Raw genomic sequence first — 15,459 nt, 5'->3', positions numbered from 1 at the left:
CCTTTGTCCTTGATAAATGTTATTATACCTGGATGTCCAGGAGGCCCTGGGGGACCAGGAGGACCGGGAGGTCCAGGAACAGCAGCAATAGCAGAACCATCCTGTCCTAAAAATACAAATATATCATTTTATGTTAAGATGTTTCTCTAAGCTACAGTACATGATGAAATTAGATCTTTTTAATAAACTCACTTTCTGCTCGCGTTGAACTCAAGGTCTCGCTAGTTTTCACTACAATACCCGGTTCTCCTTGATCTCCTTTATCACCTTTAGGACCTGCACAAATATAGATGGTCAACTGATGGATGGATGGATGGATGGATGGAATGCCATTTTGTGTATAATGTCATTGTATATGAGTAAAATAGCAACAGCGGATGCAATAGATGTAATATATTTACCAGGTTGACCAGGATGTCCAGCAGGGCCAACAGGACCTAGAGTGACATTCCATAAATCAAAAGAATATACAGAGAATGAGAAATATACTGCTATACTGTAACTGAGCAGTGTAAAAGATCTAATATTTTTCATTTATTGCATATTATTAAAGATATGTTGATATGACTTTAAATTGTGATTTTACTGGTTAATATATACACTGGCAGCCAAAAGTTTGGAATAATGTACAGATTTTGCTCTTATGGAAATAAATTGGTACTTTTATTAACCAAAGTATCACAATGTATAGTCAGGACATTACTAACGTGAAAAATTACTATTACAATAAAAAAAACAATGTTCAGATCTTCTTAAACAACTTCAAAGAGTTCTCATCAAAAAATCCTCCACATGCAGCAGTGACAGCTTTGGCATTCTAGCTGTCAGTTTGTCCAGATACTCAGGTGACATTTCACCCCACACTTCCTGTAGCACTCGCCATAGATGTGGCTGTCTTGTCAGGCACTTCTCACACACCTTATAGTCTAGCTGATCTCACAAAAGCTCAATGGGGTTAAGATCCATATCACTCCTTTCCAATTATCTGTTGTCCAATGTCTGTGCTTCTTTGCCCACTCTAACCTTTTCTTTCTGCTTTTCTGTTTCAAAAGTGGCTTTTTCTTTGCAATTCTTCCCATGAGGCCTGCACCCCTGAGTCTTCTCTTTACTGTTGTACATGAAACTGGTGTTGAGTGGGTAGAATTCAATGAAGCTGTCAGCTGAGGACATGTGAGGCATCTATTTCTCAAACTAGAGACTCTGATGTACTATGTCCTCTTGTTTAGTTGTACATCTGGCCTTCCACATCTCTTTCTGTCCTTGTTAGAGTCAGTTGTTCTTTGTCTTTGAAGACTGTAGTGTACACCTTTGTATAAAATCTTCACACATTCTTCACAAATATTGGCAATTTCAAGCATTGTATAGCCTTCATTCCTCAAAACAATGATTGACTGATGAGTTTCCAGAGAAAGCAGTTTTTTTTTGCCATTTTTGACCTAATGTTGAACTTAAGACATGCCAGTCTATTTCATACTGTGGCAACACAGAAACAAACACAAATACAATGTTAAGCTTCATTTAATGAACCAAATAGCTTTTAGCAGTGTTTGATATAATGACAAGTGATTTTCTAGTACCAAATTAGCAATTTAGAATGATTACTCAAGGATAAGGTGTTGGAGTGATGGCTGCAGGAAATGGGGCCTGTCTCGATTTGATCAAAAATGACTTTTTTTTCAAATAGTGATGGTGTTGTTTTTTTACATCAGTAATGTCCTGATTATACTTTGTGATCAGTTGAATGCCACTTTGGTGAATTAAAGTACCAATTTCCTTCCGAAACAGCAAAATCAGTACATTATTCCAAAATTTTGGCTGCCAGTGTATATTTATTACATAGCTCTCTGGAATACTCTATTCTGATTGGTCAATGGTGCCATCCAGAGGTCAGATATTGATCTGTAACAACTGCACATCCGGGGATTAACACATATCAGACCGCTCATCCGGGTTCTGCGAGCCGTCTCTCCTGCTTCTCGGATCACTGTGCAATCTCTACAAGTAAGCTAATAAAATAATTTCAATTCAAATCAATGTTTCATGTGCATTTATTTATTTATTTGGTAAGTAGTGTTGTAATAGGCTGAATATTGAGGAGTCAGATGGTCATTTTCACAAAGTAAACCAACAGAACTCCGACACAAAGTGGAGGTTGATTTCAGCTGTTCAGCGATTTCTTTCTTCTCAAATTATATCATTTAAATGGAAATCAATATTTTGCGTCCATGTATTTATTTTTTTGGGTTAGTAGTCATGTAATAAGCGGGATAATATACAGTCAGCTGATTGTTATCGCACAATAAACCCCGACAGGGCAATCAGGTCCCCAACACGAATACTCCGCTTCGTGTCGGGGTCCTGATCACCCTGTCGGGGTTTATGGTGCGATAACATCAGGCTGACTGTACATTATCCCTTACATATTTTTTTACTGGTTTTAACTTTTTTGGTGTTTTAGCATGGTGTATGAAGGTTTTGAACATACCTGAGAGTCCTGGAGATCCAGGTGGGCCAGGAGGACCAGGGCTTCCAGGCGCTCCTGGGATTGCCACTGAGCTAGAGCCTGCTGCAAAATCAAACCATTTTCAACTTCAGATCAAAACAATCTGTATAGGATATCACTTACTTGATTCACTGTAGAGGACTGTAAATAATTAATTTACCTGCACTGATCACTCTTCCAGGTGCACCAGTCTCACCTGTGAACATTTTCAGGACAATTTTTTTGGACATGTTAGACATACTTGTAATTACATTTTTAATTCCAATGTAAAATATAATAAGACAAAATATAAAGCAAATAAATATCACAAAACACCTTTAGCCCCAGGTGAACCAGGATTGCCAGGAATGCCTATAATAAAATAAATTAAAGTATGATGACTATTGTAGCTATATAAATACAGATACATTTTAACAATCTGCACTGCACAAAAATAAAACTCAAATTAGATACAGAAAAATGTTTACTTCAAGTGACATGTTACCTGGAGGTCCCTGAATCCCTGGAGTTCCTGATTCAAGGAGCAGAAGAAGAAGTATAAACAATGCATCTAAAGTTTCCACAAAATGAGGATCATGTTTTTTTTTTTTTACAGTGAGTAACATTCAACCTTATACCTGGTTGGCCAGCATCACCGGGTGGTCCTGGTGGTCCTCTAATTCCTGGTAAACCAATTGACCCCGGTTCACCTGTGGATGAACAAAAAGGATACAGAACAGTGATACAGATAACAAATGTAGTTGCAGATACAGATTGTAAAAATTGTGGAAACCTTCTTTGGTTTGGAATTAGATTATAAGAATGGCACTCACCTCTTTGGCCTTTTTCACCATCAGCTCCTTGAGGCCCTATGAATTACAAAATTACTATTTGGGAACATCTTTTACACCAACCCAAGATTTGCATTGAAGATGTCCAGTCTGTGGCACCCACAGCTAATTTAGTAAACAAGCTTTTGGAACATATAGGAATTTCAGATGATATTAATTACATTTGTCTTCACATCTATTAATCAAAGGCTTTATTCCATTTCTGGAGCTTGCATTGAACCCAGCCTTTCTTTCTAAAAAGGCAAGCTCTGCCACTGGGTCCAGTGCATACAGCACAATGTTTCTGGAAGTTCAGTCTGGTGTTGATGACCAACATGTGATATGACTTCTCAGTCTAAGAATATACACTATCTCTGATGGAGACATGGCTTGGTGCACTGTGCATTTGCTCCGACATACAGTATTAGGCATTGGCACTTATAGGCCAACAGTATATTCAAATTCGGCTCACATAATAAGATAAATCAATCACCTGCTGATCCTTTAGCTCCTTTCTCACCAGCAGGCCCCTGTCGACCAGCAGCCCCAGGAACACCTGAAGAAGGGTACAGTGGTTTAAACTGAATCAGATATTTGCGAACATAGCTGAAAGAGTCAAATTCTTTGTTATGGTTCTTTATTAAGTCTAAGCATACACACCTGGTAACCCATTGTCTCCTTTGTCACCATGATCACCTGAGATACAATACATACAAAATTCACATGAATTCACATTAACATTACAGTAATGGTCTGGTATACTGTATGTATAACACATGATAACAAATTAATCTGCATAACACATATCAGGCTGACACATAGTTGGTTACAGACCTTTAATTCCAGGTGGGCCAGGAAGTCCTCTATCACCTGCCAAGAAAAAACAAAAAACAAAAAAAAACAAAAACATATATATATATATATATATATATATATATATATATATATATAAATGTATTTTATATATATATTGTAAAATGTGTTGGAGAAAATGCGGCATGAATGAAAAACGTGTTGGATTTAAATAGTAGTACATCAGAATGAGCTCTGTTGAATCAAAATCATTTTAATTGATCCGCAGCAACAAACCTTTAAGTCCAGCGGGGCCAGATTCACCTCTGAAGCCCTGAGGGCCTTGTTCACCTGAACAAAGGAGGAAACTGGCTATAGTTTGTACATTTACAATCATATAATTTGATGTCACTAAACAATTATTGTATCAGATGTCACTAAAAATATTTTTGTAAAATGGTTGATTACCATGTAAACCACTAGCACCTGTTGAACAAACAGTCAAAACAAGAACAAAGATTAAACACTTAAACATTTACACATGTTTATGCATATACTTTCATGCCATTTTTATTGCAATGCATTTATTTTGCACAAAGATTCCTATGTCTCGCATTCTATACAGACTACTAAATATATCAAGAATTAACCTTTAAGCCCAGGTGGACCAACCGGACCAGGAGGACCAGGAAAACCAGGGATACCTAGAGAAGATAAAAGACATACTTTGTAAATATCTTCACAAACAACAGGTTAGATCACAAGATTGTTGTAAAATTTACATATTTTATCATTTAGATTAGATCAATAATTATTACATGGTTCAAAAGCCAAATTCTCAAATAAATCAGGATCCTACCCCTTTCACCCTTCTCTCCAGCTCCTGGGGGCCCTGGCTCTCCACGGGGCCCAGTTGGTCCATCTCTCCCCCTGAACCCTGGTGGTCCTTCTGCACCATGTTCACCTGTAAAATACAGTAATAAAGCCTGGATGAGCTTTAAAAGTCTTTATTCATCTTTTTTCTTTCTTTTTTTTTTTTTAAACATGTCAAATCAACACGATCAACAATGTTGTATTGCATTCCCAACTTGTAGAATAGATGCCATTGTGATGTGTATGTACTGTAGACGTAGGCATTTTTTTGTATTTGGAAACCACTCAACTTGTTATTTATTATTGCACTAGTATTAAGAGGCCATTCACACAGAAAGGTTCTTGCATTAAAAAAAGTAAGACACAAAGCAATGAATGGAACAAAATGCAAATTGCAACAAAATGCAGCGAGATATGTCGCAATGGTCAAAGACAGCACAGATACACACAAAAATACATCCAATGTGAATAGCCCCAAAAACCTTTTGCAGCAATTATGGACTGTGGCTTTCTAAACTTCTCAAGTAATAACTAGGTGTACATTTTGAATGTAAAAGTGTCTAATGTGGAAACACAGAATAGATGATTGTGAATGTGTTAAGCACCTGCACTTCCTTTTTCTCCTTTTGATCCTTCTCTTCCTGGATGTCCTGGCATTCCTGGTGGGCCTAGAGTTACACATCAAAAACAATGAAATGTGACTATTTAACTATTGAGGTAATAGTAAGTTGGGTAATAGTTGAGTAACTATTAAGACTTTAGTTGTATAAATCAACCAAGCCTTTTTCTTACCCTGCAATCCTGGAAAACCATTGTCTCCTAAAAAACATGTTAAAATAATTTAAGCTTCCATGTGTATGACTGTAAGCAATCTGACCGTTCATTTAATTTACAGCTAGACAGTTCTAAAATTTTACAAACCCTTGGGCCCTGGAGATCCAGCGTCACCTGAAAGTGGTGAAAAGAGTACATGTATAATAGTGGTAGTGATGGTAAAATAGGCTGCTGTTTTCTAATTTTCTGTAGAAGGTGTAAATGAAGCTTTCTATATATTCAACAAGTACTAAATATCTGCTCGTACCTTTAGGTCCTGGCAATCCTCTTTCACCTTTGATTGAAGGAGCTAGGAAGGCTAAATACACAAAAAATAGTACTTTATTTATGGCAGAGGCTATTTGCACTAAGTGTAGATATCAACCAAAAGCATCTTCTTTGCGCTAAATGCAAATATTGGCAGATAATATTTACACCCCTAATTAAACACTAACATACAGTATAGGGGCATCACTGCAGTGTGTTTGTTGTGTTTATTTAAAGTCCTACAGACACCCTACACCAACTCCTACCCCTAAACCTAACCCTAACCTTTCCCTACAAAAAATAACTATGGTTTTACTACAGTAACATAGTATCACCATGATATTTTGTAGTAAAGTCATAGTAACCACAAAATTATACCTATTAACACCATATTACTGTAGTAACACCATGGTTAATTGCATTAAAACTTTGACAAAACCATGGTTAATTTTACCCAGAACAAACATTTCTCTCAACACCCCGAACTTCACCGTGACCAAATCACTGCAATCAACTTTTATATTAATTTTTATTTATTATTATAAGTAGTTTTAAAAGAATTTCATTTTTTCCACCAAACTATTGGAGTACAAATAGTCACACCATTTATTTACATTACTGGCAATGGCCCCAAAAAGTATTAGGACACTCAAGCCAAACTTAGCCAAAATATACTGTATGAATGTCTTTACATTAGAAAACATAATATCAAACCAAATGCACTTTATAAAAAATATCCACAAATACACTTTTTTTTTATTTTTGCAAACCATCCCTAACTTTCTTTTTTTATTATTGAAACATTTGGACACTTTTTACTTGTCAGACCTTGTGGAACATGTCCATAGTTAACATGATGAACAACAACTGTGTTTCCTCTGCAGGGACACTTTATCTATTTATTTATTTATTTTTTATCCCCTTTTCTCCCAATTTGGAATGCCCAATTCCCACTACTTAGTAGGTCCTCATGGTGGCGCGGTTACTCACCTCATTAAAGGTGGCAGAGGACAAGTCTGAGTTGCCTCCACTTCTGAGACTGTTAATCCGTGCATCTTATCACGTGGCTCATTGTGCATGACACCGCGGAGACTCACAGCATGTGGAGGCTCATGCTACTCTCTGCGATCCACGCACAACTTACCATGTGCCCCATTGAGAGCGAGAACCACTAATTGCAACCACAAGGAGGTTACCCTTTGTGACTCTACCCTCCCTAGCAACCGGGCCAATTTGGTTGCTTACCTGGCTGGAGTCACTCAGCACACCCTGGATTTGAAGTCGTGACTCCAGGGGTGGTAGTCAGCGTCAATACTCGTTGAGCTACCCAGGCCCCCCACTTGTGTGAATTTGAGGGAAACTGACTTTATACATTCACTAAAAATCACCTTGACACCAGTTGCTTAAAAATCAATGCAATGCAGATGAAGGCTAAAAAAAAAGGTAAGTGAGTTCAGAGAAAAGGTCTTGCATCATTTGTTTTCAGATGCCCTTTGTTTTCATATTTTGTATCTGATGAAATGACAAATCGCTTATTATTGTGAGACTTTATAAGATGTGCATGTTTATGTGTGTGTATGTGCAAGCAGAACTGTTTTCACTTGTACCTTTCATGGCTTCAGACTGCAGCTCTGCTCTCAGGATTTGCTGTACATTTCTCTGTAGTGCTGAATTATCTGAATAGACTGCAGACCCCAAATTTTCATTCCCCAGTGAATTTTCATATGCCAGTTTACTTGCACCACTATTATATTTGTTAATGTCATCCACAGAAGCATACAGGCGACTTGTGTGGGCAGACATGGAGGAAGACATTCCCTCGAGAGTGCCTACACGAGCCTTTAGTTTCTTGACCTCTTCAGCTTCAAAGAAAAGAGGTATAACATATTATAACTAATTATTTTGCCTCAATAGCATTAGTCAGTGAGTGTATCATGACTTTCATGGGAATGAAAAGACATACATAGAGCAATGAGTCCAAAAAGAAGGCCAAGGAGCAACAGGAGGCTGAGCAAAAACCCCAGCAGCCACTTCCACCAGGAACAGCACTGAGGCCCACAGCCCCAAAAACCCCCTCCACACTTACAGTCATCATCATCCTTCACCTTATTAATCTCTGACAGGACACACAAACAGCATGAGACAGGTGAGATTCAGAGTTTTATATAGATTTTAAAGACTTCATTACTCACCCTCATATTATTCCAAACCTGAATGACTTTCTGACGTATGTGGAACACAAAAGGAGATGTTTTGATGAAGACAGCCCTCCATCTTTTTAATTCAATAGCAGTTGATAGTGCCTCACGTTAAAGCTTAAAAAAGGACCCAAATGTATCATAAAAGTATTACATGCAAGTCTTACGAAATAGGTCGCAAGGCATACGATTTAGTGAGAAACAACAAAAAATATCAATTTTTCAGTGATGACTTTGTTGCACATGCATGCATGAACGCTATGAGAGAAGCTCCTTCACAGTGGCATGTGTGTTCATGCGAGAACTTGCATTGTTTTTAGTGCTAAACATATTGTATGCCAGACGATTTTGAACATGATGCACAATTCACACAGATTACACTCATGATACTTTTAGTCCTTTAAAGCTTTAAAGTGAGGAACTATCCACTGCCACTGAATTGAAATGACGATGGGCTATTTTCAATAAAACATCTCCTTTTGTGTTCCACATGTGGAACAGTCATATGCATGCGAGGGAATAGTTTTGGTGAACTGTTCCTTTATTTCACAACCTTTTGGGCTTTAAAGGTTACTTTAACAACTATAGTAATGGTTTACCTGCATATGTAGCTTTATCTTTTGTTGACACTGATGTAGACCCATCTTTGGAGAGGCAAAAAGATTTTTGTGATGTCAACACATATTTCCAAGATTTCTTTGAGCCAAACAGTGACTTTGATTAAGTTAAAAATACATCAAGATGAAAACTGTAATTTATAAAGCTTTTTTCAAAGCTTAATTTAGTACTAAATTAAAACAACACATCTAACAGAATACTTTTATGTATATTTTTTTATTTTAACATATTACTAGTATAATTGTGCATACATTGTGTGCCAGAGGTGGACTTGACAGGGACTCTTTCAGAGTAGCTTACTGCAGTTTCTTTCTTCACTGACGCATCTGAGTATGACCCTTTAAAACAAAATAGTTTGGTACTCAGTTAATCAGTATAGTGTTGTATGTTGTAGGTCAGAACACATTATGTGATATTTAAAATCACTGTAATTCAATCACTAAAATAATATCCTTGCAACATCAAAATCACATGCAACATCTTAATTCAGTCGTCCAGTATGTTTACCAGCTGTCCCATTGGGGGCGCTGTTGGTAAATTGTTTGCCACTGTCTTTGGTCAGAATGAGTTCTTCAGTCTCTCTCTTCACAGGAATGTTCTCTTTCTCCAGCATCAGGTATCTCTTTGCTACATTCTCATTATGGAGCCTTGTACCAGTTCCTTAATAGGACACAAAGAGTTCCCATTTATTGTGCAGCAATGACTGTCACTGGCAACACCTCTTTGGAGAACAAAAATTGTAAGCCTTAGAGGTATAGTTCACCCAAAAATGGAAATTCTGTCAATAACGCAATGCACCCTCATGTTATTCCTAACCCATATGACTGTTTTTTTGTTCCTTGAACACAAAAGGAGATCTTAGCCACAATGACAGCCTCAGTCACCATTCACTTTCATTGTTTTGAAAAAAAGATGCAATGAAAGTGAATGGTGACTGGGGATAACAGTCTCCATAATTTTCCTTTTGTGTTCCACAGAGGGTTTTGAACGATATGAGGGTGAGTACATGATGGCAAAATTTAAATTTTTCAAATGAAAATTCTCTCATCATTTATTCACCCTCAGGCCATCCCAGATGTGTATGACTTTCTTAAGAAGATAAAAGAATATCTCAGCTCTTTTGGTCCATTAAATGCAAGTGAATGATGGCCAGTACTTTGAAGCTCCAAAAAGCGCATAAAAGTAATCTATATGACTCCAGTGGTTAAATCTATATCTTCAGAAGTGATATAATAGGTGTGGGTGAGAAACAGATCAATATTTAAGTCCTTTTTTTTTACTATAAATCTCCACTTTCACCTTCTTCTTTTGTTTTTTGCCAATTGGCATTGTTAGTGCATATTGCCACCTACTGGTCTTTGCTGGTCAAAGGTGGAGATTTATAGTAAAAAAGGACTGAAATATTGATCTGTTTCTCACCCACACCTATCATATAGCTTCTGAAGATATGGATTTAATTTGATGCTGCCTTCATAGGTCTGATCACCATTTACTTGCATTGTATGGACCTACAGAGCTGAGATGTTCTTCTAAAATTTTTCATTTGTGTTCTGCGGAAGAAAGAAAGTCATACACATCTGGGATGGCAAGAAAGTGTGTAAATGATGAGAGAATTTTCATTTTTGGGATCAATCCCTTTAATGGCTGGTACAGAGTGAACATAATATAAGCACCTGAAGTGGATACGCCTGTACTAACAGCAAAAGTGCTGCTTGGACTTGATGAATAATTTTTCTTCACTCCGTATCCTGAAGAATACACACATAAACAGAAAAAAATACTGGCCTATGTCTGTGCAGTAGCTCATGCTTAATAGATACTGTATGGCTTTACCTTGACAAGATCAATGTCATTACATTACAATGAAACTATATAATATGCTTCAGAGGCATACCTGAGAGTGTGTGAACTCCACTGGAAGTTAAAACTCCACTAACAGGAGATAAATTGTTATGGAAGCCATACACTGTAAGCCAAGAAAAAAAGATGATATCAATTAGTGTCTGTAAGAGGACTGTGGTCTTAATTATAGTGATTGATTTACTGAATGTGGTATTACTTTACAGTTATGGTATGTAGAATATTGCCACACTATATTTATCAGTTGTGTTGCTGGTAATAAAATGAAAAAGCTGAAATGTGTTATTTTTTCGATGTTAAAATACTCCTCCTATCCTCGCTTAATATGCAGAGACAAGTAAGCCATTTGTAAGTTGATTCCCCTGAAAAGTGTAAACACTGTGGCTCTTTCTAAACATTGCTCTGTTTGTTGAGTAGCAACATTGGTCATGAGTTTGAGGTGGTACTATCTGTTCATCCGATGGCAGATGGGAGGGAGTATTTGGGAAACCTGTTTGAAATTATTAATTTTGCAATTCAGTTTAGTGAGATGCAGAAATGACACACTTCAGGTTTAAATATTTATGTAAGTGAATGTGCATGTTAAAAGCTTGCCCCAACAAATTCATTTATTTTTCACTCAAATCTCTTTATTATTAGGTCAACGTAAAAGAAGTGTTTAAAAGAAGTGCCTTTGTCAAAGCCCCACAGACCTGATAAGGAGGATGGTGATGTGCTGTTGACAACAGAAGTTCCTGTTGACATGTTGTTTGTGTTGCTGTGCAGACCGTAAGCAGTACCAGTGGACACTGAAGAGGGCAGAGTGGAGCTCTTCCATGCGGATGAGCCCAGCTGGGTGTCAAGAATAGTGGTGTCATATTGCTCGACTGAGAAAATAAAAGGAACCCAGAGGGAAGTGTTATTATTCATTTGTTGCTTTTTCATGACTCACGAGACATAAAGGGAAAGTTTACCCAAAAATGAAAATTCTGTCATCATTTACTTACCCTCTTGTTGTTCCAAACCCATGTTACTTTTGTTCTTCCATGGAACCCAACAGGAGATGTTAGGCATAATGCCTCAGTCACAATTTACTTTCTTTGCATTATTATTATTTTAAAAAAAATTAACAATGAAAGTGAAGGATCATTCTGCCTAACATGACCTTTTGTGCTCCATGGAAGAAAGTTAGCCATACATATTGGTAACAACATGAGGGTGAGTAAATAACACTTTTCTGGGTAAACTTTTAATATCTGTTCATCCGATGGCAGATGGGAGGGAGTATTTGGGAAACCTGTTTGAAATTATTAATTTTGCAATTCAGTTTAGTGAGATGCAGAAATGACACACTTCAGGTTTAAATATTTATGTAAGTGAATGTGCATGTTAAAAGTTTGCCTCAACAAATTAATTTATTTTTCGATCAAATCTCTTTATTATTAGGTCAACGTAAAAGAAGTGTTTAAAAGAAGTGCCTTTGTCAAAGCCCCACAGACCTGATAAGGAGGATGGTGATGTGCTGTTGACAACAGAAGTTCCTGTTGACATGTTGTTTGTGTTGCTGTGCAGACCGTAAGCAGTACCAGTGGACACTGAAGAGGGCAGAGTAGAGCTCTTCCATGTGTATGAGCCCAGATGGGTGTCAAGAATAGTGGTGTCATATTGCTCGACTGAGAAAATAAAAGGAACCCAGAGGGAAGTGTTATTATTCATTTGTTGCTTTTTCATGATTCACGAGACAAAAAGGGAAAGTTTACCCAAAAATGAAAATTCTGTCATCATTTACTTACCCTCTTGTCGTTCCAAACCCATGTTACTTTTGTTCTTCCATGGAACCCAACAGGAGATCAGTCACAATTTACTTTCTTTGCATTATTATTATGATATATTTTTTTTTACATTTACAGTGAAAGTGAAGGATCATTCTGCCTAACATGACCTTTTGTGCTCCATGGAAAAAAGTTAGTCATACATATTGGTAACAACATGAGGGCGAGTAAATAACACTTTTTTGGGTAAACTTTTAATAGAGAAACATAAAAATATGGAGACAGACATAAGTAATATGAGTGTAGAGTGATAAAATTGATGTGGATAGTATAGCTCAGATGCTTTGATCTTGGATGAATTAAATGATAATTGTTAGAATTCATCTTCAACTTCCAGACTTTTAATTGCAGACATTGGTATCTTGGCAAATCTGAGCACAGTTTGAGTCATTAGAAAAATCTGAGAAGTTAAAGATGTGTATGACTTTCTTTCCTCTGCTGAACACAAACAAAGATTTTTAGAAGAATATCTCAGCTCTGTAGGTCCTCACAATGCAAATTAACAAAGTCCAAAATTTGAAGCCCCAAAAAGCAAATAAAGGCAGCATAAAAGCAATCCATACAACTCCAGTGGTTAAATCCATGTCCTCAGAAGAAATATGATAGGTTTTTTACTATAAATCTCAACTTTCAAACAGGCCTCCTAAGGGCTCTTCTCTCCTAAGAGAGCCCTTCCTTCTTATTTTTAGCATTTCGCATTCTTCGTTCATATCGCCACCTCTTGGGCAGGGAGAAGAATTAAAAAAAGTAATAAAAAGAAAAGAAAAAAGGACTTAAATGTTGATCTGTTTCTCACCCACACCTATCATATTGCTTCTGAAGACATAAAACTTAAGAAATGTGGTACCCATTCACTTGCATTGAATGGACCAACAGAGCTGAGATTCTTCTAAAAATCTTCGTTTGTATTCAGCAGAAGAAAGAAAGTCATACACATCTTTGGTGGAATGAGGGTGAGTAAATGATGGAAGAATTTACATTTTTGGGTGAACTATTTCTTTAATCTCATTGCTGTCTGGGTCAAAGAGGCACCAGTGATGTTAAAGAGATCTCATTTATGTTTTTCTTTCCAATGGGAAGGTCTTAATACTTTGAAATAGGTGTGGAACGCAAGTTATGTACGCAAATGTACTGAGGAATTTGTGTTTTTGTATGTAAAAACAAATATGGTGTTTTATATAAAAGACGATGCTGTACTTCATCAAACCTTTACCAGTCAAGCATGATCTGTTATCAACCTAAACTCTCCTATCCAGCCTTTGTTACCTGGCTTGGTGGAGATCTTGGCCTCTACTGTGGCCCTGCGGGGTACAGGCAGGGGGGAAGAAGAGGGAGATCGTGTGGGGCTGATGCTGGCAGAGCGTGATCTCTTCAACAGCTTCTTCACATCATCCAACTCTGTCCCTATAGCAACAGCATTGTATTAATCACAAACCTGCCATCTAAATGTGTCTCTTACTTTGCACTCTCTCAAACTATTAATGGCTGCTCTTGAACAAAACCATAAAATAATGACTGAACTGGCCTCTGAACTCCAATATTATTAAAAACATTGAGCCTCTGAAAATAATGTTCTATAGATTTGTTAGTTAAACTAGTTTCCCCAAGTTACAAAATGAGTATTTTAAGTTCAAACATTTCTTTCAATAATTATTCAGTATCAATACAGATTTTTGTATTTTTTATTATTGCATTTTTATGCTAGTAACACATGGATCTGTATAACAATAATTGATTTCTTAAGAAACCTGAAGAGAGAAAACAACCTACATCTAGTGGAGGGAGATGCACTCTGCAGTCTGGTCCTGATTTCTGTCTCTTAAGAGAGAGAGAGAGAAAACAGTTTGAATTTGAAACGTGGTTTGAAACTATATTACTGATAACAGGAGAAATTGGCCTAAATTAATTTAGAAATAAATTATATGTGGTTTGTGAATGTAGTACAAAAATAAAATAAAAAATTAAAAAAATTAAAAAAAGGGATAGTTCACCTAAAAATTAAAATTCGGTCATCATTTAATCACCCTCATGTTGTTCCAAACCCATATGACTTACTTTCTTCCATGGAACACAAAATGAGATATTAGGCAGACTGTTAGGAACTGACAGTCTCAGTCAACATTCACTTTCGTTGTATGAAAAAAAGAGAGCTGCATCAACTTTCTTCAAAATTTCTCCTTTTGTGTATCATGGAAGAAAGGAAGTCATACTGCTTTGGAACAACATAAAGGTGAGTAAATGATGAGATGATTTTCATTTTTGGGTAAACTATCCTTTTAAGGCCTTTTTATCTTAAGCATTATGAATATTATTGCTAATAATTATCATACAAATATTAGTAATGGAAAGTTAGTTAAAAGTCATCGTCTTGTTTGAATAATAATCTCACCCCTGCTCTGACTTCTTCCTCTAGTTGAACCTATAAAACGGAGACCAATGAAACATAAACAACTACTGATCACAATCCTCTCTCTAATATTAAAATCATGTTAATCATTTTTATATGTCTGAGGGTTTCACCATAGTCTTTTCTTGTCATCTCTGGGGATGAGTTGTCACTTGAACTCCCTAAAGGAAAAAACAGATTACAGATTTAAAAAACAGATTTCAGATTGGTTTATTTGCATATAAAGTTCCTCAAATTTGACTAACCATCATAACGTCTTGATTGAGTGGTCATGTTTTTCCTCTCCAGAAACAAAGGGGAGCTGCAGGACTCTTGTGTTCTTCTCATGCTCTCAGAGCTGGATCTCACCCTGGAACCTGAGTCGATTCCAAAGGAACTCTCAAAAACTGCAGAGGCACCATCTGCCTTCCTGCCCTCACTCACAGACAACTCCTTTGCCAGAAATTCCCTTGATCCAGAGCCTAACCCATCTGCGCTCACACCCACAGAGGCTGAGACACAGAGACAG

General features: G+C 36.9%; 1 protein-coding gene across 6 annotated transcripts in view; it reads right to left on the bottom strand.

Moving 5' to 3' along the window:
- Positions 1-15,459, bottom strand: part of col17a1b (collagen, type XVII, alpha 1b) — a 28,504-nt gene that overhangs the window by 10,235 nt on the left and 2,810 nt on the right. For 3 of the 6 annotated variants that reach the window (XM_051650818.1, XM_051650820.1, XM_051650821.1), the window contains 34 exons: positions 15,197-15,442; positions 15,065-15,112; positions 14,934-14,963; positions 14,315-14,362; positions 13,811-13,948; positions 12,212-12,385; positions 11,426-11,599; positions 10,768-10,839; positions 10,547-10,621; positions 9,381-9,533; positions 9,125-9,211; positions 8,855-8,899; positions 8,021-8,173; positions 7,665-7,919; positions 6,059-6,109; positions 5,899-5,925; positions 5,770-5,796; positions 5,583-5,645; positions 4,964-5,068; positions 4,755-4,808; positions 4,573-4,590; positions 4,402-4,455; positions 4,147-4,182; positions 3,973-4,008; positions 3,806-3,868; positions 3,316-3,351; positions 3,121-3,192; positions 2,988-3,014; positions 2,819-2,854; positions 2,664-2,699; positions 2,486-2,566; positions 402-437; positions 193-276; positions 29-106 (listed from right to left, as the gene is read on the bottom strand). In XM_051650818.1, coding sequence (XP_051506778.1) covers positions 29-106; positions 193-276; positions 402-437; positions 2,486-2,566; positions 2,664-2,699; positions 2,819-2,854; positions 2,988-3,014; positions 3,121-3,192; positions 3,316-3,351; positions 3,806-3,868; positions 3,973-4,008; positions 4,147-4,182; positions 4,402-4,455; positions 4,573-4,590; positions 4,755-4,808; positions 4,964-5,068; positions 5,583-5,645; positions 5,770-5,796; positions 5,899-5,925; positions 6,059-6,109; positions 7,665-7,919; positions 8,021-8,173; positions 8,855-8,899; positions 9,125-9,211; positions 9,381-9,533; positions 10,547-10,621; positions 10,768-10,839; positions 11,426-11,599; positions 12,212-12,385; positions 13,811-13,948; positions 14,315-14,362; positions 14,934-14,963; positions 15,065-15,112; positions 15,197-15,442 — 2,718 coding nt within the window. The remainder of the gene's footprint in view (positions 1-28; positions 107-192; positions 277-401; positions 438-2,485; positions 2,567-2,663; positions 2,700-2,818; positions 2,855-2,987; positions 3,015-3,120; positions 3,193-3,315; positions 3,352-3,805; positions 3,869-3,972; positions 4,009-4,146; positions 4,183-4,401; positions 4,456-4,572; positions 4,591-4,754; positions 4,809-4,963; positions 5,069-5,582; positions 5,646-5,769; positions 5,797-5,898; positions 5,926-6,058; positions 6,110-7,664; positions 7,920-8,020; positions 8,174-8,854; positions 8,900-9,124; positions 9,212-9,380; positions 9,534-10,546; positions 10,622-10,767; positions 10,840-11,425; positions 11,600-12,211; positions 12,386-13,810; positions 13,949-14,314; positions 14,363-14,933; positions 14,964-15,064; positions 15,113-15,196; positions 15,443-15,459) is intronic. The other 3 variants (XM_051650819.1, XM_051650822.1, XM_051650823.1) reach the window with 3 other exon arrangements.

Source organism: Myxocyprinus asiaticus, chromosome 23 (assembly GCF_019703515.2).
Source record: "Myxocyprinus asiaticus isolate MX2 ecotype Aquarium Trade chromosome 23, UBuf_Myxa_2, whole genome shotgun sequence".
Classification (NCBI taxonomy): Eukaryota; Metazoa; Chordata; class Actinopteri; order Cypriniformes; family Catostomidae; genus Myxocyprinus; species Myxocyprinus asiaticus.
The sequence above is the reverse complement of the archived record's forward strand: the minus strand, read 5'-3'. Positions and strand labels throughout refer to the sequence as shown.